Source organism: Lynx canadensis, chromosome A3 (genome assembly GCF_007474595.2).
Source record: "Lynx canadensis isolate LIC74 chromosome A3, mLynCan4.pri.v2, whole genome shotgun sequence".
Lineage (NCBI taxonomy): Eukaryota > Metazoa > Chordata > Mammalia > Carnivora > Felidae > Lynx > Lynx canadensis.
In genome coordinates this window covers 131352863-131374297 of record NC_044305.1, presented here as the reverse complement: position 1 = coordinate 131374297, position 21435 = coordinate 131352863, and the positions used below count along the sequence as shown (strand labels likewise).

The 21435-nt window shown below is 54.9% G+C and overlaps 1 protein-coding gene across 1 annotated transcript in view; it reads left to right on the top strand.

Moving 5' to 3' along the window:
* Nucleotides 1-21435, top strand: part of GREB1 (growth regulating estrogen receptor binding 1) — a 91807-nt gene that overhangs the window by 57478 nt on the left and 12894 nt on the right. Inside the window, exons 18-26 of the mRNA XM_030311626.1 lie at nt 851-1190; nt 2536-2651; nt 4545-4744; nt 6050-6139; nt 8972-9585; nt 12102-12204; nt 14654-14812; nt 15772-15914; nt 19372-19533. Of these exons, the coding sequence (XP_030167486.1) occupies nt 851-1190; nt 2536-2651; nt 4545-4744; nt 6050-6139; nt 8972-9585; nt 12102-12204; nt 14654-14812; nt 15772-15914; nt 19372-19533 (1927 nt within the window). The remainder of the gene's footprint in view (nt 1-850; nt 1191-2535; nt 2652-4544; nt 4745-6049; nt 6140-8971; nt 9586-12101; nt 12205-14653; nt 14813-15771; nt 15915-19371; nt 19534-21435) is intronic.

The following is a 21435-nucleotide window of genomic DNA, read 5'->3' as shown; positions in this document are numbered from 1 at the left end:
AAAGCGTTCAGACTTTAATTAACTTGTTTTTATTTTAATTTTTTAATGTTTATTTATTTTTGAGAGAGAGCGCGTGAGTGTGGGAGGGGCAGAGAGAGAGGGAGACACAGGATCTGAAGCAGGCTCCAGGCTCTGAGCTGTCAGCACAGGGCCCGACGCGGGGCTCGAACTCACGAATCGTGAGATCATGACCTGAGCCGAAGTCGGACGCTTAACCAACTGAGCCACCCAGGTGCCCCAAAGTGTTCAGACTTTTAATCTGTTACTGATTTTAAGCAAATTAAGATCCGCCATGGTATAATTTTCTTCACGTTTCTTTGTCCTGACTTGAGTTTTCAGCAAGTATGAGAACAATTCGGTCCTTGTTTCCTCTATTTTTTTTCTGCGTTCCTCCTCCTCCTCCCTTTTAGAGCGATCCAATGCCACGTACGTTAAGGTGCTTGAAGTTTCAGCTCTCCGATGCTACGGTCCTTGGGTTTTGCTTCCCTCTGTTTCATTTCAGATCGTTCCTTTTGCTGTGTCTTCCCGTTTCCCGATCTTTTCCACAGCAGCCCCCAGCCTGTGCTTCCGTTTCCCCGCTGGCGATGGCGGAGCGGTGTTTGACGCGCCCTCTGAGGGAGGCTTGTGTTGCAGGTTGGATGCAAGCGGCTCCGGAAGGAAACGCCACGCGTCTGCGATTCCGGGGTCCCGCCGCCCCCGAGCCGGCGGATGTGTTGGGCCACGTGGCGGCTGGGCGAAGGCCGCCGCCGTCGTGTCGTCGTCGTGTCGTCGTCGTCGCCGCGGTCCTCGCGGAGCGCCCCGGGCATCCTGGAGCCCCGCGGTCACGCCCCGCCTCTCTTGTTTGTTGCAGGTTCCCCCGCCTGCACAGCGCGGTGATCAGGACCTTTGTTCTCGTGCAGCACTACGCGGCCGCCATGATGGCCGTGAGCGGCCTGTCGCAGATGAAGAACTACACGTCGGTGGAGACGCTGGAGATCACCCAGAACCTCATCAACTCCCCCAAGCAGTGCCCCTGCGGCCACGGGCTCATGGTCCTGCTGCGGGTGCCCTGCTCCCCGCTGGCGGCCGTGGCCTACGAGCGGCTGGCCCACGTGCGGGCACGCCTGGCCCTGGAGGAGCACTTTGAGATCATCCTGGGCAACCCCAGCTCCGGCATCACCGTCGGGAAGCACTTCGTGAAGCAACTCAAGGTGGGCGCGGCGGTCGGGGACGGGCGGGGTGAAAGATGCCCGGCAGGGTAGGGGTGGGGTGTGTGTGTGTGTGTGTGCGCGCGCGCGCGCGCGCGGTGACCGGGCGGGGGCGGGGCGGGGCGGGGCGACGGAGCAGCGACACGCGCCTCAGTGTTGGTGTCCCTCACGTGCCCTCTATACCCAGCCACCCCTCTGGCTGCCGCTCCTGTCCCCACCTGCAGCTTTCATCCAGCGACACCAAATTACTTAATGAATGTTGCTTCCCTAAATCACACTGGCCTGCTCTTTATTCATTTTTATTTTTTAAGCAGACTTTTTTTTTTTTAAACGTTTGCTTATTTTTGAGAGACAGACAGAGACAGAGCACGAGCAGGGGAAGGGGCAGAGAGAGCGGGAGACACAGAGTCCAAAGCAGGCTCCAGGCTCGGAGCCGTCAGCACGGAGCCCGATGCGGGGCTGGAACCCACAGACAGCAAGATCGTGACCTGAGCTGAAGTTGGACGCTTAACCGACTGAGCCACCCAGGCTCCCGTAGTTATTTACTTTTAATGTTTATTTATTTATCTTGAAAGTGATAGAGTATGAGCAGGGGAAGGGCAGAGAGGGGAGGGTAGAGAATCCCAAGCAGGCTCTATGCTGTCAGGGCAGAGCCCCACGTGGGGCTCAAACCCACAAACCATGAGATCGTGACCTGAGTCTAAATCAAAAGCTGAATGCTTAACGGATGGAGCCACTCAGGCTCCCCGTCTTGCTTTTTTTTTTTTTAATGTTTATTTTTGAGAGAGAGAGAGAGGGAGCACGACCGGGTGAAGGGCAGATAGAGACACAGAATCCGAAGTAGGCTCCAGGCGAGCTGTCAGCACAGAGCCCGACACGGGGCTCGAACTCACAAACCGCGAGATCATCACCTGAGCCGAAGTCGGACGCTCAACCGACTGAGCCACCCGGGCGCCCAATAACCCTGTCTTGCTTTTTTAAACTCCTGGCCCGCAGCTTCTCACTGAACCCACCAAGAGAGGATAGGAAAGGCAGGAGGGTTAGAAAGCATGCGGAGAGCACAGTTGGGTAGGAAGTGGGTGAAAGGCAACGCAGGGCAGCACGGGGAAGAAAACACAGCAAAAACATTAGACGCGATCGAGGATGTGCGCTTTCTTCCAGAGGATCAGTCAGTAGGTGTTTCGGGAACAGCTGGTACGCGCCGGGCCGTGGGGCTGGGAATACAGTGCCAGTGCAGACGACGTGCTTGTTTGCAGTATGAGGAACCGTCCTTGTCGCGAAAGGACAGGGCTGGGCTCGCCCGGGAGGAAGGAGTCTCACCGCTTTGTGGCTGTTTAATTATCCGCAGCTGTGGCAGCAGATCGAGGACGCCGAGTGGAGACCTCAGACCTACCTGGAGCTGGAGGGCCTGCCCTGCATCCTGATCTTCAGTGGGATGGACCCTCACGGGGAATCCTTACCAAGGTGAGGGGAGGGCGCTTGTGCCCCGGGGGGTCTTCGAAGGGCCACAGGCACACAGCCTTGCGGGGTTGGCAGGCCAGGCTTCCCCTGTCCGGCGGCAGGTGGAATCTTTACATCCGGAGTCATCGGAGACTTGTGTTCCTTACGACGGTCTTCCAGCCGACGGCAGTGAGACGTCTCTGAGGTCTGGGCCGCTTTTCCTAGTTCTCAGGCGCCCTTTGGGCCGAGGGCGGGGTGGGGTGGCTGTTTCTGGGCTCCGTGGGTGGAGGTCCGACAGCTGGAGTTAGGGTTTGATGCCTCCCTCTGTCTCTCTGCACGATGATCACCATGTGCGTTAGGGATGGCTGTTCCAGTTGGGAAAGTATCGGATCACCTGGGGGGGCCAAGGCCACATTTCTCCTGGTGTCCAGGCTGCTGTGTCAGCCGGGCCCTCCTGGGGTGGGAGGTGTTCTGGGAGGTGGCAGGCAGCTGATGCCACGTAGGAAGAACCCCTTCTTCCACACATAACGCTGTCTCGAAGGCTCTTCCCCTGGAGACCACAGCCACGGATGGAGAAGTCAGCCGCAAGCCCCCTCAGCGTCTCCTGGGGTCTCTAGACCGTCACACAGACAGGTAGACACTCAGCACCGAAAGTCACTGGGCCTCCAGTAAGGCAGGTGCTTGAATGGGTGATGACAGGTTGGCTCCTAAAGATTTACTTAATTCCCACGGAGAAGAGCAGGCAACCAGACTGTGGGGCCTTTGCACGTCTTTCCTGGTAAATCGAAACAGTAAGAGCGGTCGTTTATCGAGCTCCTGTTACGTGCTGGCACTGGACTAGATTCTCACTGGCGTATTTCATTTTACTCTCGCTATATCCCTGGGGGAAGGTAATATTTCAGAGGTCCTTTGAGCGGTGAAGGAATGGGGACTTCCAGAGATTAAGCCTGGGTGGCAGACCATGGACTCCAGGCTGCCCAACTCCAAAGCCTGGGTTCCTTCCACAAGGGCCACGGCACGCAGCATCCTCACGGGCCAGAACGTTTGACCTTGGTTGTTGCTTTTCGCATGGATTATTCCTTCCCATCCCTTGGCTCCCTAAGGACTAAGACCGTGTCTTTAGCGATCTTAGGTTTGAGCAAACATTCACGGAGTACCTTCTTTTTATCAGGCTCCGCGCCGGACTTTCAACACAGCGTTTACTCCTTGCAACAACAGCATCACTCTCCTGCTTTGTAGATGAGCCAATGGAAAGTCATTTGCCTGAGGCCGTAGGGCCTGATTGGAACCCACACCTGCCTCTCTCCAGGCCTTTTGCTGTTTCCACCAAGCCCCCCGAGCCCTGCGTCGGCCTGTCCTCTGGGTCCCCTCCTCTGCCTCTTTCATCGCTTGCTGGTGTCTGTCTCTCCAGACAGACTCGTATTTCTAACATGGCAGTGATCTGATTGCCATCCGGCTCCGTCCTGGGCACGTTTTAAGTGTCGACTGAATAATTAAACGTCCCACTGAACCGCATGTCGTCCTCAGACAGTGCACTTCGATGGCTCTTAATGTTCGCTCTCCCCTTTCAGATGAAAAAAGTCTGAGCCTGCAAGACGTTGCCCGGCTTGCAGAAGGTTCTGGCCCCAGGAAGTGGCAGAGCTGGGGTGCAAGCCTGCTTTTCTTCTGGCCTGAAAGCACTCTTTTGATGACACACAGGACAGGGCTGAATACGTAGCAGGTGCCCCAGGAGACTTCACGTTCCACAGACTTGGTTGCCAAAGGCTCACCGTGATGCCTTCTGCTTCTTTGTTTAGACGAGTCCTGCGGCCCTGAAGAGGGGGCAGGGTGCTGGTCCCGATCGCCATTTCCCCCCAGCGCCGGAGCAGTGCCTCCGTTGTAGAAGATACTCAGTAGATCCCTTCTTGTTCCCTCCAGGTCTCTGAGGTACTGTGACCTGCGTCTGATAAACTCCTCCTGCTTGGTGAGAACAGCGCTGGAGCAGGAGCTGGGCCTGGCCGCTTACTTTGTGAGCAACGAGGTTTCTTTGGAGAAGGCGGCCCGGAACGAGCCCTTGGAGAGCGATGCGGAAAAGCTGAGCAGCACAGACAACGAGGACGAGGAGCTGGTGACGGAAGGTGAGAGGTGGTGGGTCTGCTCCCCCCTGTTCTTCCTTGGTGGGGGGGGGGGGGTGCGGCCTGCACTCATCCAGACGGCCGTGACCCTCGGGCCCCGGGCGATGCTCAGCAGCTCCGATGAGAACCATCTGGATACGTCTTTGGAGAAGATGACGAGTCCATTGTTGAATTCTGATTCTGCTCTCTCCCCTGCCTTTTTTTTTTTTTTTTTTTTTTTTTTTTTTTTTTTTGGTGGTGTGAGAAAATGGGAATCCCCATGGGTTCTTCCTAGCTCTGGAAGTCTTAGAGAATAGGAAGGAAAATTGGAGTTTCTCAGGACTCAGGTTCATGCTCTGTTTGACTCGTTCGTGGCCTTACCCTCTGGTAGTGTGAATCAACAGGATGTGTCCGTTATCGAGATTTACGAGAAAGACCCAGTTTCCTTTGAAGAGCTGGAAATGCAGCCCCGAATCGTAGTGGGGCAGGTAGAGCAGAGCACAGCACGTGGCTGTCGTCAACAGCAAGAAAAAGGACAGAGCTGTCGATGCAAAACCGCAAAGTGTTTGTGGGGTAGACGGCGTAGCAGGGTCGGGAGGCCAGGCATCTCTTCCCGGTCCGTCTGCTGGCTGTGTGACTTGGGACAGCCGTGCCTCGTTTCCTGGCCTCAGACTGCTCACCTGTAAGACGGAGTCTAGAAGGCCTGCCGTGCAGACTCGTAGCTTCTTTTCACAAACGTGAATGTGACCCCGACGTTAAAATGCCCGTTGCCCGTGGGATGAGTCCACAGTCCGGGTGTTTCACAGCCTACCTCTCTAGCCTCAGTGTTCATTCATCTCCGCTCTCAGCCCCCCGCCCCGCTGTTCCCCGTGCTGTTGGCCACTCTGACCTCTTGGGTTCCCTGGCTGTGCTCTGCTCTTGTCACGTCTGGGGGGGCTTTGAGTTCCCCCACCTCTGGGCTTCACCTAGAAGCCCCTGCTGGCCCCTCCGAGCTCAGGTCGGGTCACCTTTCCAGGATATCACCTGCTCCTGCTTCCCTGTGCCGGGTGGGAGCCTGGCCCCCCAGCGTCCAGGTCTCTGTCTGCACCTCTTACGCTCCCTTGTGGCTGCGGCCCACGGGAAGGGGCCCCGTGAGCCGTGAGCGCCTGGGTGGCCTGCCCCGTGTCCCTCCCCACCTGCCTCCTCAGGGCTCTGTCAGAGGTGGGTGCCTAGAGAATGCCAGCCGGGTGGGTGCTAGGTGGGAGCACAGCTTGCAAACTGTGAAGTGCTGGGCGGGCGCACGAGGTGGGGATCACGAGGCATTTTCAGCGAGCGTGTATCTTGGGGCAGGCCCCACCTCGGAGAAGAGGAGCCCGGTGAAGCGGGAGAGGTCCTGCTCCCATGATTCGGCGGCGTCCTCCCTCTCCTCGAAAGCTTCCGGTAAGTCTCCGGGCGGGAGAGTGGCGTGTTGGGACGTTTCTTTTTGAGATTTCAGAGAATGAAAAGAGATCCTTAGTTTTCACCTAGAACTGGGAAGAGAAGGGACCCTTGGAAGAACTGGGCTTTCTGAGGGAGTAGTTGTGTTTCCGGATTGGGATCTGGGACGTGAGGCGTTTGGGCAGGACCTCAGCGTTCCCGGGGGAAGAGCATGGACGCCGCCCCCCCTCCGTGGCTGGTGCTGGGCGGTGTGGCCTTGCTGCTCCGCAGGGGAATGAATCCCTGCGCCTTCGGGGAGGAGAGGGGCTGACCTGAGGTGTGCTGGTCGAGGCTGAGGGCGGAGAGAAGTGGACACGGATTTCTCTGGGGGTGGGGGGGGGGGGGCGGGAAGCAGCAAATGGCAGCAGGTGTTCACCCAGCCCCGGACCCAGACCGCGGGGAAGGTGGGTAAGATGCCCAGTCTCTGCCTGAGAGACGCCTGGTGTCTGGGAGCGGTCAGGACTGGCACACCGCCAACGACACCGCCCGTCCTCCTGTCACAACTGTTACCGAGAACCGACTTGGCATCTGAGTCAGGGCATTGAAAGACTAGGTACGGCCCTGCGGTCAGGGAGTCCATCGTTCCTCTTCAACCACGTTACATTACCAGAGAGGCTGTCTTATCGTCTGTGCACACGTGGTCACGCGTGAAGGGTGACGGTCGCACGTACGAAGAGGAAATTTTGCCTCCGGTGGGGGCAGGTTTCGGCCCAGTCGCTGCCGGTTTCAGAGGGCAGCAGGCCTTTGGGTCTCTTGGGGAAGAGAAGATCTTCTGGACGGAGGAGGCTCAGGCTGTGGAAGTGAGCGTGATTGATGCTCGGGCACAGTGAACGGTCACACGGGCTGCAGCTCCGGGCGGGCGCCTGGCCGCGGTCAGGGCGTAGCTGTGGGGGTCAGAGCCTTCCTGGCTTCTCTGCCCCTCCCCACACAGCCCTCGTGTGGGGGTCTCCCCACAGTTGTGGCCAGAGGGGGTCAGAACGAGGCCTCCTCCACATGGGCCCGTAGCTCTGTGGCAGGAGGGAGACCTTCTCCTCGGCTCATGTCAGTCAGCAAAGCCAAGTGCGGCGGCCTCCGGGGTCCGCTGCCCCAAACGGTACGGGGAGCCTGGGGCCCCAGGGTGGAGCTGGCGAATGGGTGAGCGAATGAACCGATGCTATTCAGAATCGAGAGGAGTGGTGGGTTTGCTTCTTCCCCAATCCTGGCCTGACCGCTTTCTAGAAGGTTCTGGGGGCACACTGGTCCGTGCAGTGTCTTCAGGAGTAGAGGGTCCAAGCTATGAGCTGGCCTCTGTCCTCCTGGGGTTCTTCAGTCAGGTGAGACAATTTCCTTAATCAGGACTCCTCAGAGGGTCCTGAGGTCGTAGGGGTCTCTGATGAGATGCCTTTCGTGCCCTTGGGTACAACCCATACGTTTCAGAGGTGAAGGACTTGGGGGCCCAGGGAGGTGAGGCTTGGCCACAGCCACACGAGTCAGGGTGGGGACCTGGGTGGGGGTGAGTCTCATCTGATACACTGACAGAGCCCCTGGATTCAAGGGGGGGCAGAGCAGCTGAGGTCTGGGGTGGATGGAGAGGAAGGTCCGTGTGGGTATCTGTCCTCCGGGTCCTACCAGGCCGGCCCTCACAACCTAGGGAAGTGGATGAAGACATCGGGGTTCCCTTGGTCTACTTTTGCAAACTTAAGCCTCTTTCACGTGCTTCGGGCCCATCTGTCCCCTTGGCCCCAGGCCAGGCGCCCAGGTCCCTTACTGCCTCCCCGTCTCTGGTCTTCGGCTCGTCCCTTGACTCTGAGCCAGTCACTTCAAGTGCCTTGTCTGAGGACGACGAGGTATTTCAGCAGGAGTCAGGCCTTCGGCGGAGGGGCACTGGCCGGTGCGTGCCCTCCCTCGAAGGGTGCCAGGTGCCAGCTGCGGGGCTGAGCGGTGGGGCCCTTGCGGGGGAGCTCGGATCCGGGGGGGGAGGTCGCCCGCGTGGTGTGGGGAACGGGCTGCAGGCCGAGCCGAGTGCTGCGGGGTGGCGGGAAGGCCTCTCTGAGGAGGGTGTATGGGGTACCGGGCCTCCCTTAGTCTGCTCTCCACACCGGCCCCTGGGGAAGGACGGTGAAGACAACCGTGTAATGTCCCATCTGCCCTGCTTCCTGCGGGGCCTGCGGTCTGCGGGGCTGCCGTGAGCTGGGATGATAAAAAGGAGAGCAGGGTGCCGGCCCCGTGTTCCCCGGGTCTCAACGTGCTCCACGTAGGGGAGGGGCCAAAGAGAGTCCGTATTCGAGCGGCTGCTGTGTGGGCTGCGTTTCCTTGCCCGGATTCTCCTAAAGGTTAAGTCAGGTTTGGTGTTTGGTAAAGCCCACTGGGTCCTGTGAGTTTCGCTGCCAGTTTGAACCAGAAGCCACCGCTGTCCTGGTGCAGAGGGGAGATGTGAGCTCCGTGAGGGTCTAGAAAGGAGAGGGGAACACGTGCATGGGGGGGGGGGGCAGAGTTGGCTTGAGCCCTGAAGGCAGGATGTTGTGGAATAGGTCCGGTCAGGAGGTTGCAGAGGAGAGGCTTTTGAGGCAGTGGGCGGGGTGCTGGGGAGGGTGTGGGCTGAAGTCCTGCCACAAGGCACCCGCTCTCTCCCTTCAGCCAGTCTTGCCTTTGTCACAGAACCAAAGGGTTGATATTTGCCCAGAGGTGGAATTGCGTTCAGGAAGATCCCCAGCGATTGTCTAGTGCGGGGGGGGTTTGCGCTGCGGAAAGCAGAAAGGTGGGCTCCTTGGCGAGGGTCCTTCCCGGGGCGTGACTGACAGGTGCATCCCTCCCCAGGCTCGGCACCGTGCCGCGAGTCCTCGGCTCAGCCCGGGGCGCCCTCGCAGGGGGAGCGGGCCCGATCACCGCAGCCCTGCGGCCCGTCGGAGGAGGGCAGGGCCCCCGGGGAGAGGCAGAGGCCCCACGCTGGCCGGGGACCGCCGTCGGTCATCAGCAGGCGCAGCCCCGGGCTGGCCGCCCAGCCGGACTCCGGCCCCAGGAACAGCCAGAGGAGCGTCCAGGTGTCGGTCACCCCGTCGTCCTCCCAGCTGTCCTCCTCCGGCCCGTCGTCCTCGTCCGGGGCGCTCGTCCCGCAGGCCTCCCGGTGCTCCCTGACCAAGGCCTGCCGCCAGCCGCCCGTCGTCTTCCTGCCCAAGCTGGTGTATGACATGGTCACGGCCACCGACAGCAGCGGCCTGCCCAAGGCCGCCTCGCTCCTGCCCTCCCACTCGGTCATGTGGGCCAGCTCCTTCCGCCCGCTGCTCAGCAAGACCATGACGTCCACGGAGCAGTCCCTCTACTACCGGCAGTGGACGGTGCCCCGGCCCGGCCACATGGACTACGGCAACCGCACCGAGGGCCGCGTGGACGGCTTCCACCCACGCCGGCTGCTGCTCAGCGGGCCCCCTCAGGTGGGTGCCGCCCTGCGGGGCCTGGGCCCCGTGGGGGTTCTCGGGTTCGCGCCCACCGGGCCGGGGCGGGGGGGCCGACACCCTCACAGCTCGCCATCCCCGCAGCAGACCCTACAGCGGGCGGCCGGGTGGAGGCCGAGACCTGCCTGCCCCGCCCCCCGACGGCTGGCCAACTTCCGTCCTCCGACCTCAGCGTCTCGCCTTGTGTGACGCGGGGGGCCGGGGGGGCTTCTCTCCGGGGGCTTCTCCGTCCGACTGTGACTCCGCTTTCCCCACCTTGTTTCGTTCGGTCCCGTGGCCAGTCCATGCCAGGTAGAAACACACACCAGCCCCCCTGCCCTGGGTTCTGCGCTGGAGGATTTTGGCCGCCTGTCCCCATCCCAGCCTCTCACCCCCACTGTGCTTTCCTAACAACGAAAGGCCGTTTCACTTGTCAGAATGGCAGACATCTGCCAAGAGTCCGGAGCGTGTGAGGGAAGACCGGGTCGGGTCTTGGAAGGGCCTTTGTCGGAACCGTGCTGAGGTGCAAGGTGGGCTCTCGCCTGGGGTCAAGTTCGGCCTCGGGTCTCACCTGACACCCCGCGTGGGATCCGGCCTTCTCCGTGCCTCGGTGTCCTCACCTGAGAATGACGTCAGAAATGTGAGCACCGGGCGAGGGAATCCCCGCAGGGTGCCCGGGGCACGGCCTGACCGTGGAAAGCATGTGTCCTAGTTATTCCTGTCCCCATTAGTACTGCCACTGTCACAGTGCGAGACTTGCTCCCTTCCAGCTCAGTGTATTAATTTCCTTGTGATGACCCTGCCCCAGGAAATACAACCCCCCCCCCCCCAAATATGTGTAAGAACGTTCATTTTAGAATCGTTTGCAATAGTGAAAAAAAGCGACTGGAAACAATTTAAATTCCATTGGTCAAAGTTGGTTGAGTAAATTCGGGCATAACTGTGTCATGCAATTCAGCCTAGGAAGTTGGAGTCAGAGGCTTGTATACTGACACTGAGGTTTAAGATATTTAAATTAAAAAAAAAATTAAGTTACAGAATAATACGTGCATAGTGTAATGTCAAGGGAAAAAAAAAAGTATCAGCGTGTGTGTGTATGTCTCTGTGTGTGAAAAATACCCCCCAAAAAATCGCTGGCAGGATTGCTGCTGAATTGTTAACCTGGAGAGGGACCAGGATTTGTGAACGTTCTCTTTCATTGTCACCGTGTGGTTCTGGAATTTTTACGGGAGGGTGTGTTAACTTTAAAAAAAAATTTTTTTTTATGTTTATTTTGAGGGAGAGAGAGAGTGCAAACAGGGGAGGGGCAGAGAGAGGGGTAGACACAGAAGCTAAAGCAGGCTCCAGGCTCTGAGCTGTCAGCACAGAGCCCGACGCGGGGCTCGAACTCATGAACCGTGAGATCATGACCTGAGCCAAAGTCAGGTGTTGAACCGACTGAGCCACCCAGGCGCCCCTGTTAACTTTTTATAAACTGGAAAAAGGGGTCCTGGTTTCTCCACACTGTCATGTTATTGGATATCTCAATCTTAAAGAAAATTTTGTCTGTTTGATAGATGAAACCTAGTATCTTATAGTTTTATTAAGGTTGAATATATTTTTATATATTTCTTGGTCACTGCTATGGCTTTCACAGGGATTTTCTGCTTTGTTTCTCCTGTTTATTTTTCCTTCAGGCATCTGACATTTTCCTGTTACTTTGCAGGAGCTCTTTGGAGGTTACAGAATTTAATCCTCTGTCTACTGCATGTATCGCAAATATTTTCTCTGAAGCTTTCCCCAGTCATATTTCATATTTCCTTAAGTCATTTCTGTTCATCAACATTTGTTGAGTGCTGGCTATAAACCAGGCATTGAGCCGAGAGCTCAGAAAGCACATTCCCGGAGTAACAGGGTGGGAAGTTGGCCCACAGGTGCCCATTTAACCAACTGTGACCAAGTTTTACGAAGATTCATGGTGTCCTAGCCTGCTGCTGGGCTGAGGGAACAGGGACTCTAGGATACAGGAAGGAAGAGCAGGAAGGAGAGAAAAATAATTTTATTTCTTTTCCTGGTCTTAGGAGAGGAGAAATGAGATGCCAGCCTTTTATGTCTTAAGATTTTATTCTCTTACCATAGACGTATTAACACAAGAATAGCAATCTGTAATTGTGCAAGATTCTCTTAAGACATTACTATGCTTTATATTGGCAGTTCATTTTTTGAAGCAGCCTTCCTTCAGTTTGTGGTAAAGTCCTATTTCTAACAGCTTAGGAAACGTGACCGATTCAAACTAGAGACACATTGCCGTGATTTATAAGCAGGCGGGTCTGCCGCTCACGGAAGTCCCTCTGCGGCCTGCCATGCTTCTTGGGGCCACGTTTCCCCAGAAATGGCTTTGCGCCCCCCAGGCTCTCGCTTTAATTAGACGAGGTCTTTGAAAAAGGTGGGCGAAACGAAGTGGGTCCGGTGCTCTGGCCGGTGCCTGCACGTAGATGGTGTGCGGACTGTGGGCTCCAATTTCAATGTCTTCACAGGTTGGGAAGACAGGTGCTTACCTGCAGTTCCTTAGTATTTTGTCCAGAATGCTCATCCGGCTGACGGAAGTGGATGTTTATGATGAAGAAGAGATCAATATCCGTGAGTCGTGCGTTGGTGACCCTTGGGGTTGGAATCCTCTGTCACTGGTTGCTCGGGTTGACTTTGTGTCTTTTGCCCTCCAGATGGAATTCTCAGATCAGTGGCCACGCTCACTGCCGGGGCCTTGTGGGGTGCTCTTGTCTCTCCCTTGTCTGTCGTCATCTTGCTCAATATCAGAATAGTGCCTGGGAGGCCTTCATGGGGATGGAATTACTCCACTAAAAATAACTGCTGTTTACGGAGTATCTTCCAAGTGGCAAGCAGTGTGCTGGGTACCTTACATAAATGGCCACTTTCAATTTTCTGCACATCACCATGAGAATAATTGCTTATTTCCTGATAAGTAACTTGCTCAGGAACCCAGCTGGGAGACGGCAGAGCTGGAACTGAGCTGGATTTGACCACGGCCTTCAGAAGCGGGGTTATCCATCCGGGCAGGTCCCCACTCAGGCAGCCGAGTGCATAGGTCAATATCTTAGGGCAAAACCCAAGTATATGACATGTGGGGGAAAGCCATTCCTCCTTATTCTCGGAACAGAGTTTGCCCTGATTAAGGTAAGACTGTCTTTGAGCCACTGTTTTATGCTCCAGTGTCTCTGCATACTTTCCTTCAGCGGCTTGTAAACTTGGTCTGGTAAATGAATCCGTTGCTTTGGGAATTAAAATTTGTGTGAGGAGTCCGGTCCGTGTTGCAAAGAAAGGGAACCAGTGAGTTGCGCGGAGGCTAAATGGCACTTCTTTTTATCTATTGGTATCGTTTACGTGGGAAGTGTACGACCTGATGATTCGATACACATGTACGTTGTGAAATCACCACTGCGGTCAAGCTAACTGACATATTCGTAGTTTCCAGGTTCATTGCAGTGTTATCCACGGTAGGCGAGATACACAAACAACCATATGTGGTCTCTTGATGGATAAAAGGCCATTAGCAGATGAATGGGTAAAGAAAAGCATGGTATATACATGCAGTGGAATATTATTCAGCCTTAGAAGAAAGTCCTGTCATTTGCAAACACAACACTTCTGTATTCTTTACATGCTCTTGACCGTGTTTGAGTTTTGACTTGAAGGAAATCTGGAACCAAGGAAGCCCATCCAGCCCTTGGTCGTCCCTTCGAAGGAAAAGGAGAGAGGCTCTTCATCCCACCTCTGAGCTCTCATGCTACCCCCGCCCCACACACAGTTTGGAACTTTATTCCAGATGAAAACCAGCAGCCCTGTTGAGTCTCTGTGTCCTCTCTTTCTTGGATACCCCAATGACAATGACAGGAGTTGAACCCAGCTTGTTCAACTTCAAAGCCCATTTTCTCAGATAGTCTCTTAATACGTTGGTTTTCTTGGTAAAACGTGGATAATTTCTGTTTTACGGGGCATTGTGAAGGTTGAATGATGTTCTACATATGAAGCCTTGAGCGCCTACTAAATATGCAATAAACATGCCTCTCTTCTTTCTTTCTTCCCTTCCTTCCCTCCCCTCCCTCCCTTCCTTCCTTCCTTCTCTTTCTTCTAGACAGGTATTCTGGTCATGTGTACATATCCTAGATGTAAAATCAATATGTTACATAATTTGAGTTGGACCAACTAGACTTTTTTTGCTTTTGAGCCAGCAAGCAATTAGTGTGAGCGTCATAGACTACACCAATTATCGCAAGATGATACACGGCGAGTGTAAAGATGGAGTTTGGACCACGTGTGGTGTTGGCATTCAGAAGGGAGGAACCAATGGGTCTGAACACTTGGAAGAGGCTTTCTAGAGGTGCAGTGATAGGACGTGGCCATATTGGCTGCACAGCGTTTAGATCTAAAACAAGAACAAGAACTATGTTAGGTTCCATTGGCGTTGGGAACCTACGTATGTGGGGGATGGGGCTGGGGGGAAGCTCAGAGCAAGTGGTAGGTGTATTGGGAGTTGCTGAAGTCAGTGGGGGAGCCAGGAAAGCAAACTCATCCCGTGGGAAACACAGCATAGGCGGGTCCTCTGGTTACGAGGTGGACCCAGAGGCACCTCTTGCCTCCTTAGAACAATCCTGAAAATGCAGTATGTTCTGGGAGCTTTTGAGATACAGTAGCACCCCTCCCCCCCAGTAGCCCATAGACTCAGTGATAGCTCTACCACGAGCATCGTCCTTGGACACATTTAAAAATCAGTCATTCTCAGGGCATCTGGGTGGCTCAGTTGGTTAAGCATCCGACTTCACCCAAGATCACGATCTCACAGTTCGTGAGTTCGAGCCCTGCGTCGGGCTCTGTGCTGACAGCTCAGAGCCTGGAACCTGCTTCAGATTCTCTCTCTCTCTCTCTCTCTCTCTCTCTCTCTCTCTGCCCCTCCCCCACTCACACTCTGTCTCTCTCAAAAATAAAATATAAGAACGTTTAAAAAAAATTTTTTTTAAATCATTCTCATTTCCTAGTTTGTCACCTGCCTGTGTTTCCAACGATCTTACAGAACTCAGAGAGGAGTCCGATTGGCATTACCTCCAGCTCAGTGACCCCTGGCCAGACCTGGAGCTGTTCAAGAAGTTGCCTTTTGACTACATTATTCACGACCCGAAGTATGAAGACGCCAGTCTCATCTGTTCGCACCTTCAGAGCGTGAAGAGTGAAGGTCAGGCTTCTAAATCTCTTGCCCCACCTTCCTCCAGAGTCCAGGGTCGAGCCTCGTGAAGGGCCGAGTGGAACCGTGTCGGCGGTGAGCTCGGTGGTGCGGTGATGAATAGCCAGCAGTGCCTGGTACAGAACTGAGGTCACCGCCCCACCAGACGAGGAAGAGCTCTTCCCGCGAAGGCAGGCTTGCGGCTCAGCGCATGCTGACCTTGATGCGCGCTCTCTTGGCGGGTGGTCACGGTCAGAATATCCTCAAGGTTCTGGTTAAGAGAGGATAAAAGGCATGGATGTTTATGTAGGAATTTGAGTTGTCCTCACGAAATGCACCCATCTCCCTCTCTACCCTCAGTGTCCTGTTTTCTCCCTCCTCCTTCGGGGACCGCCGACTTTCACAGCATTATGACCCTGCAGGGTTTCAGGGTCACCTTCAGCAACCATCAGATATTCGTGGCCGGTGCGATATTAAGCACTGACCAGAACAGTTTGGTGAGTGGAAAGGAAAGGAAGATACTCACCAGTCTCCGTGTCAAACCGATAATTGTCTCTCCCTAGAACCATGTTCAGCGAACGATCCTTCATACAGACCAGTCCCTAGTTAAGGTTTCGTGTTAAAGTCTTCATCTCGCTAAGTCCTTTGAAAAGAACAGAGACAAGTCCTCTGTAGTGCAGGGTCTGCGTATGAAGTCGGCCACCCATTTGCATCGTCAGGTGGCGAATCCTTAAAGATGTGCGTATAGGATATTCGTGGGCCCGTCGGCGAGACCCCTCGTGAACGTGGTCTGTTAGTTTCTCCCGCTGAACCTCTGTCGTTTCTGACCCGCCGAGTCACCTCGGGGCCCCGGCAGGTGCCGTCGCACAAAGTCCTATTACGGCATTTCAGTTCCTTCCACTGCGAGCGGGCGGCGGAGAGAATGTCTGTCCTGTCCTCCTGCGGCTCTGTAACGCCGGGGTTTCCTGCAGCCAGGGGGACGTCCCGGAAGCCGGAGGAGCTCTACGTGCGGCGCCAGACAGCGCGGATGAGGCTGTCCAAGTACGCGGCCTATAACACATACCACCACTGCGAGCAGTGTCACCACTACATGGGCTTCCACCCCCGCTACCAGGTAGGCCGCGGGGCGCAGAGGCCCTGCATCTCCAGGAGCGCTTGCGGCGGCCCTTCCACACGTTCCTCGGTGTTTTCATTCCGGTTGCTGGGGGGGGGGGGGGGGGGGGCGGGCGTGGAAAGTTCCGGAAGCTCTTGCTTCCCGGTCTCCTGTATCTTCAGTTCCCTTCAGTAAGCTGCAAAATTATTGCCGACGCTACAGAAACCGTGATTCTTCTGGGATTACACGTTTACCGGTAGCAACGTTAACTGACTGCGGATGTCTTCGTTTTCTTGACGTCCTGGCAGTTGCCAAAGTTAGTTCAGTGCAGCAGGCACCGAGCGCTTCTGCACCAGTCACAGAGACGAATAAGCTTTATCCCCGTATTCAAGACTCACAGTTTAGGGGCGCCTGGGTGGCTCAGTCGCTTGAGCGTCTGACTTCGGCTCAGGTCATGATCTCGCGGTCTGTGAGTTCGAGCCCCGCGTCGGGCTCTGTGCTGACAGCTCGGAGCCTGGAGCCTGCCTTGGATTCTGTGTCTCCATCTCTCTCTGCCCCTTCCCTGCTCACGCTCTGTCTCTCTCTGTCTCTCAAAAATAAATAAATGTAAAAATAAGACTCACAATCTAGGGGTGGAGAGATGCACTTGGACAGGGCAGAACTTCAGAGCAACGTAAAGCTGGCAGGAAAAGCAGTAATGTTGGCACGTAGAAATACTTAGAGAAGGAGATCGGAACGTGCACTTACTGAGCACTTACTACATGCCAGGCAACGCACCAGGCACTTTCGCTATGTCATTTCCTCTAACCTTTATTTTTCTTGTTTTGAGAGAGAGGGAGGGAGGTGAGTGAGTGAGTGAATGGGGGAGGGGCAGACGGCGAGGGACTCTCAAGCAGGCTCCACGCCCAACGTGGAGCCCGATGTGGGGCTCAAACCCCGACCGTGAGATGACCCGAGCCAAAATCAAGAGTCAGACGCTCGATCAACCGAACCGCCCAGGCACCCCTTCCTCTAACCTTTTTACGTGATAGAAAATGATATTTACCCCAGACACTGGGGCAAATGGATTAAGGCTGCCCCTGGGCTCTGCCTGTCTCAGGTTCTGGCTGGTCACCTGCAGGTGGCTGTGTTCAAGGCACACCTCCAGTCATTCAGAGTGACTGGATAGGGAACTGCCCTGTCTAGCTTTTTATTCTCACTAAAACCACACAAGGAAATAACATCATCCCCATTTGATAAATGAAGGTACTGTCTTGGGCAGGAAGGAGAGGAGAGGGTTTTGAAGAATCAATAAGAATTTGCCAAGGGGCCGGGGCAGACAGAAGCATGTGAGTAGAGGGAGGCACGGGGTCTCTGGGGGAATTAGAAGGGATTTCAGTCGGGCATCGCTGGACCATAAGGCGCAAGGCGTGGGTGAGCCCAGGAGAGGATGCTGGGGTGGGGGTGGGGGGGCAGAGAGACACCACAGAAGGCCCCGGGTGCTGTGCGGAGAGCGGGACAGGGGCTTTTCCAGGGAGAATGGCATGGAGTGGCCTGATGGGGGCCAAGCTGCCTTCTGCGTGGTCTCATTGTGGCCTCACAGCGGGCCTGCGAGGCTGGTCGCGCAGAAGCAGTAGCAGGTGGGGTTTTACATCCAGTGTGTGTTTTCGTTTCAGACCTAAGCAGGGAAAGGGGAGGAGCAGCTAGAGCTGGTGTGCGGAAAGCCCATGCCTTGGCTGCTTCCAGAAGGGCCTTGGCACCTTCCAGAGGTGGCCTGAGCACCAACCTGCCGCATCTGTCCCTTTTGCAGAGGGACGCAGCAGATAGGGGCTCTAATTCTCCCACCTCCGCCCGGCCTGGAGCTCAGCTGTTGCTGAAGTAGCACCCGTCTTCTTTTAGACGGTTTAAAAACAAAAACAAAAGCAAAACTATGCGATTTTACTGTAGACAAAATTAGAAAACACATATGAGCAGTTTTTTTTTTTTTTAAGAATTAAAAATAGTGATCCTGTGCAGATAAACCGTCCTCATGTTTTTCCCTGTGGAGATGAAGTTATTCTTTCAAAGCGGAGAGTATGTACGTGAGAGCGTTCTCTTAATTTTGACATTAAAGAAACAGAGACCCGCGGGCTGTAGAGTCGTGGTCACCACGGTCGGCATCTGCAGTGAGTTAACAGAACTGAGCGCGGAGACCCCGGCCGAACACCCGCCGTGTTCAGGGTGCTCAGGTCTGGGGGCCCCGGCTGCAGGGGACTCGGAACCAGGCCACGGGAGGAGTGCTGAGGGGCACATGACATGCCCGCTCCCTGCTGGCCTTTCTGTGCCCCCGTGCACCCTGGAGTCTTTTCTCTCCTCTCACGGCTCCCTGATCCGTTGTATGAAACTTCCTCAGTTACACCCCCCCCTTGTTGCCTCCCCAGGTCAAAATCTTTTTCTGTCTCATCTCTGCCCCCAAAGGGCTTTGTGGTTCTGGGGGAGCCACAGTGGGAGTGACGGCCCGTGTGCCCTGGCCTGTGTCCACCCCCTCCAGGCCTCGGGGAGCCTCAGGAGTGGCCCACACCTGCTAGCTGCAGGTCTGGGGAGGGGTCGGGGAGGGCTGGATGCCTGAGCTGAGGCCTGAAGGAGGCTTGGGCAGAGCCACGGGGCGGGTGCGGGCCGACCGGAAGGGGGTGAGGGGACGTGAGGCTAGACCTTAGGGATAGGAGTGAGCCCAAGACCTCTGAGTGTCTGTTTCCACATCCATAAAGAGGGGATGGTGAAACTACCTGCTTCATAGGGTTAATTACAGCCCCAAAGGGTGGAGGGGGCCGAGACAGCGCGTGGGACGGAAGTGTGCAAGCGCCTGTAGTTATTGATAGTTTTATTAGTGAGTTTCTACGCATAACGCCTGTGATGGGAAGAATCCATTTACTGGCATTAAGCGATGAGACGTGTGGTGTGAATGCTTTAGTGGGTGACCTAGCACGAGTCCACAAGGGGTTGGGGCCAGAAGTGGCGTCACTGGGTGGAGCGGGATCAGAATGAGGGGTGGGGGGGGGTGGGGGCGCCTGGATGGCTCAGTTGGTGAAGCATCTGACCTCTGCTCAGGTCATGATCTCGCCATTCCCGAGTTCAAGCTCTGCGTCAGGCTCTATGCTGGCAGCTCAGGGCTGGAGCCTGCTTCGGATTCTGTGCCTCCCTCTCTCTCTCTGTCCCTCCCCTGCTAGCACTCTGTCTCGCTTTCTCTCAAAAATAAATAAACATTAAAAAAAAATAATAGTAATAATAATGAGGGGCGGGGGGGGAGGGTCCGCAACTGAGTGGGCGTGGCCTCGGGTGTCTGTCCAGCCGCAAGACCCGGGCGTCCACGCTTCGTACCAGGGCCAACCTGTGGGTTTCTCGGGCTGTGGGGCAGGTGGCAGTGACCTGTGTGGTGTCACGGCCACGACGGGCCTGGGCTCTTCTGGGAGGTAATGCCGGACTCTGACGACAAGCTCTGTCCTTTCCCCTCACGCCTCAGCTCTATGAGTCCACCCTGCACGCCTTTGCCTTCTCTTACTCCATGCTAGGAGAGGAAATTCAGCTACATTTCATCATCCCCAAGTCCAAGGAGCACCACTTTGTCTTCAGCCAACCCGGAGGCCAGCTGGAGAGCATGCGGCTGCCCCTGGTCACAGACAAGGTACGGCTCTGGCTCGGGGGGCGGGGGGGGGGGCACAGAGTGGCTGCAGGTGACCGTTCAGCTGGAGGCTGTGGTTGCCTGATGAGTCAAGGGCAGGCGGGGACCGGTGTGTGACTGAACGTGGAGCGGGCTGGGGTTAGGGTCACTCCGTCAAGTTCCGGCCTTGCTCTACCGTTGTCTAGCTGTGTCGTTTTGACTTGTCACTGAATGTCGCCGAGCCTCGGTTCCCTCACCCTGTACGCTTCGGCAGCAGTCACTTCGCAGCAGCTTCTTGCGAGCATCGTGGGAATAACCGACGTGAGGCACCTGCACAGTGCCTGCGAGGTGACAGGTGCTGAGGACGTGTTCGTCCCTTCCCCGTTTTGTCTCGAACAAGCTGTTGTGGAACGTTTTAGGAATTTATTTATTTCTTCTGGCAGTGAGAATGAGCAGGCGAGGGGCAGAGAGAGAGAGGGAGACGGAGAATCGCAAGCAGGCTCTGTGCTGTCAGCACAGAGCCCGACGGGGGGGGCTCAAACCCAGCTGCAGGGACTACTCTGTCGCGGCCAGCCTTCTCTTCTGCCTTCTTCTGTTCTTTGGAAGCGAAGCCCAGATGGTGCATCATGTCATCCGTAAAAGATAAATTTTCTCTCTTGGACGAGCTCGTTCTTAATAACTCGCCGTCTCTGTGACCAGCATTCTTTTTTGTTCGTTTGTTTGTTTAACAAAAATTTTATTATGAAATGTGAAACGTTTACAAAAGTTAGGAAGGAGGTAGTTCAACAAACCTCCCCGCAATTTATCATCCAAATTCAACAATTACCAACATTCGGCCACATTTAGTTCATCTGGGTTTTTTTCCCTTTGCTGAAGTATTTTATCTTTTTGTTAACATGAAATGTATTGTCAAATTGGCTTCCATACAACACCCAGTGCACATCCCAACAGGTGCCCTCCTCAATGCCCATCATCCCCCCCCCCCCATCAACCCTCAGTTTATTCTCAGTATTTCAGAGTCTTATGGTTTGGCTCCCTCCCTCTCTAACCTCTTTTTTTTTTTTTCCTTCCCCTCCCCCATGGGTTTCTGTTAAGTTTCTCAGGATCCACGTAAGAGTGAAAACATATGGTATCTGTCTTTCTCTGTAGGACTTATTTCACTTTAGCATCACACTCTCCAGTTCCATCCACATTGCTGCAAAGGGCCATATTTCATTCTTTCTCATTGCCACGTAGTACTCCATTGTGTATATAAACCACAATTTCTTTATCCATTCATCAGTTGATGGACATTTAGGCTCTTTCCATAATTTGGCTATTGTTGAAAGTGCTGCTATAAACATTGGGGTACGAGTGCCCCTATGCATCGGCACTCCTGGATCCTTGGGTAAATTCCTAGCAGTGCTATTGCTGGGTCATAGGGTAGATCTATTTTTAATTTTTTGAGGAACCTCCACGCTGTTTTCCAGAGCGGCTGTAGCAGTTTGCATTCCCACCAACAGTGCAAGAGGGTTCCTGTGTCTCCACATCCTCTCCAGCATCTATAGTCCCCTGATTTGTTCATTTTAGCCACTCTGACTGGCATGAGGTGATATCTCAGTGTGGTTTTGATTTATATTTCCCTGGTGAGGAGTGACGTTGAGCATCTTTTCATGTGCCCGTTGGCCATCCGGATGTCTTCTTTAGAGAAGTGTCTATTCATGTCTTTTGCCCATTTCTTCACTGGATTATTTGTTTTTTGGGTGTGGAGTTTGGTGAGTTCTTTATAGATTTTGGATACTAGCCCTTTGTCCGATATGTCATTTGAAAATATCTTTTCCCATTCTGTCGGTTGCCTTTTAGTTTGGTTGATTGTTTCCTTTGCTGTGCAGAAGCTTTTTATCTTGATGAGGTCCCAATAGTTCATTTTTGCTTTTAATTCCCTTG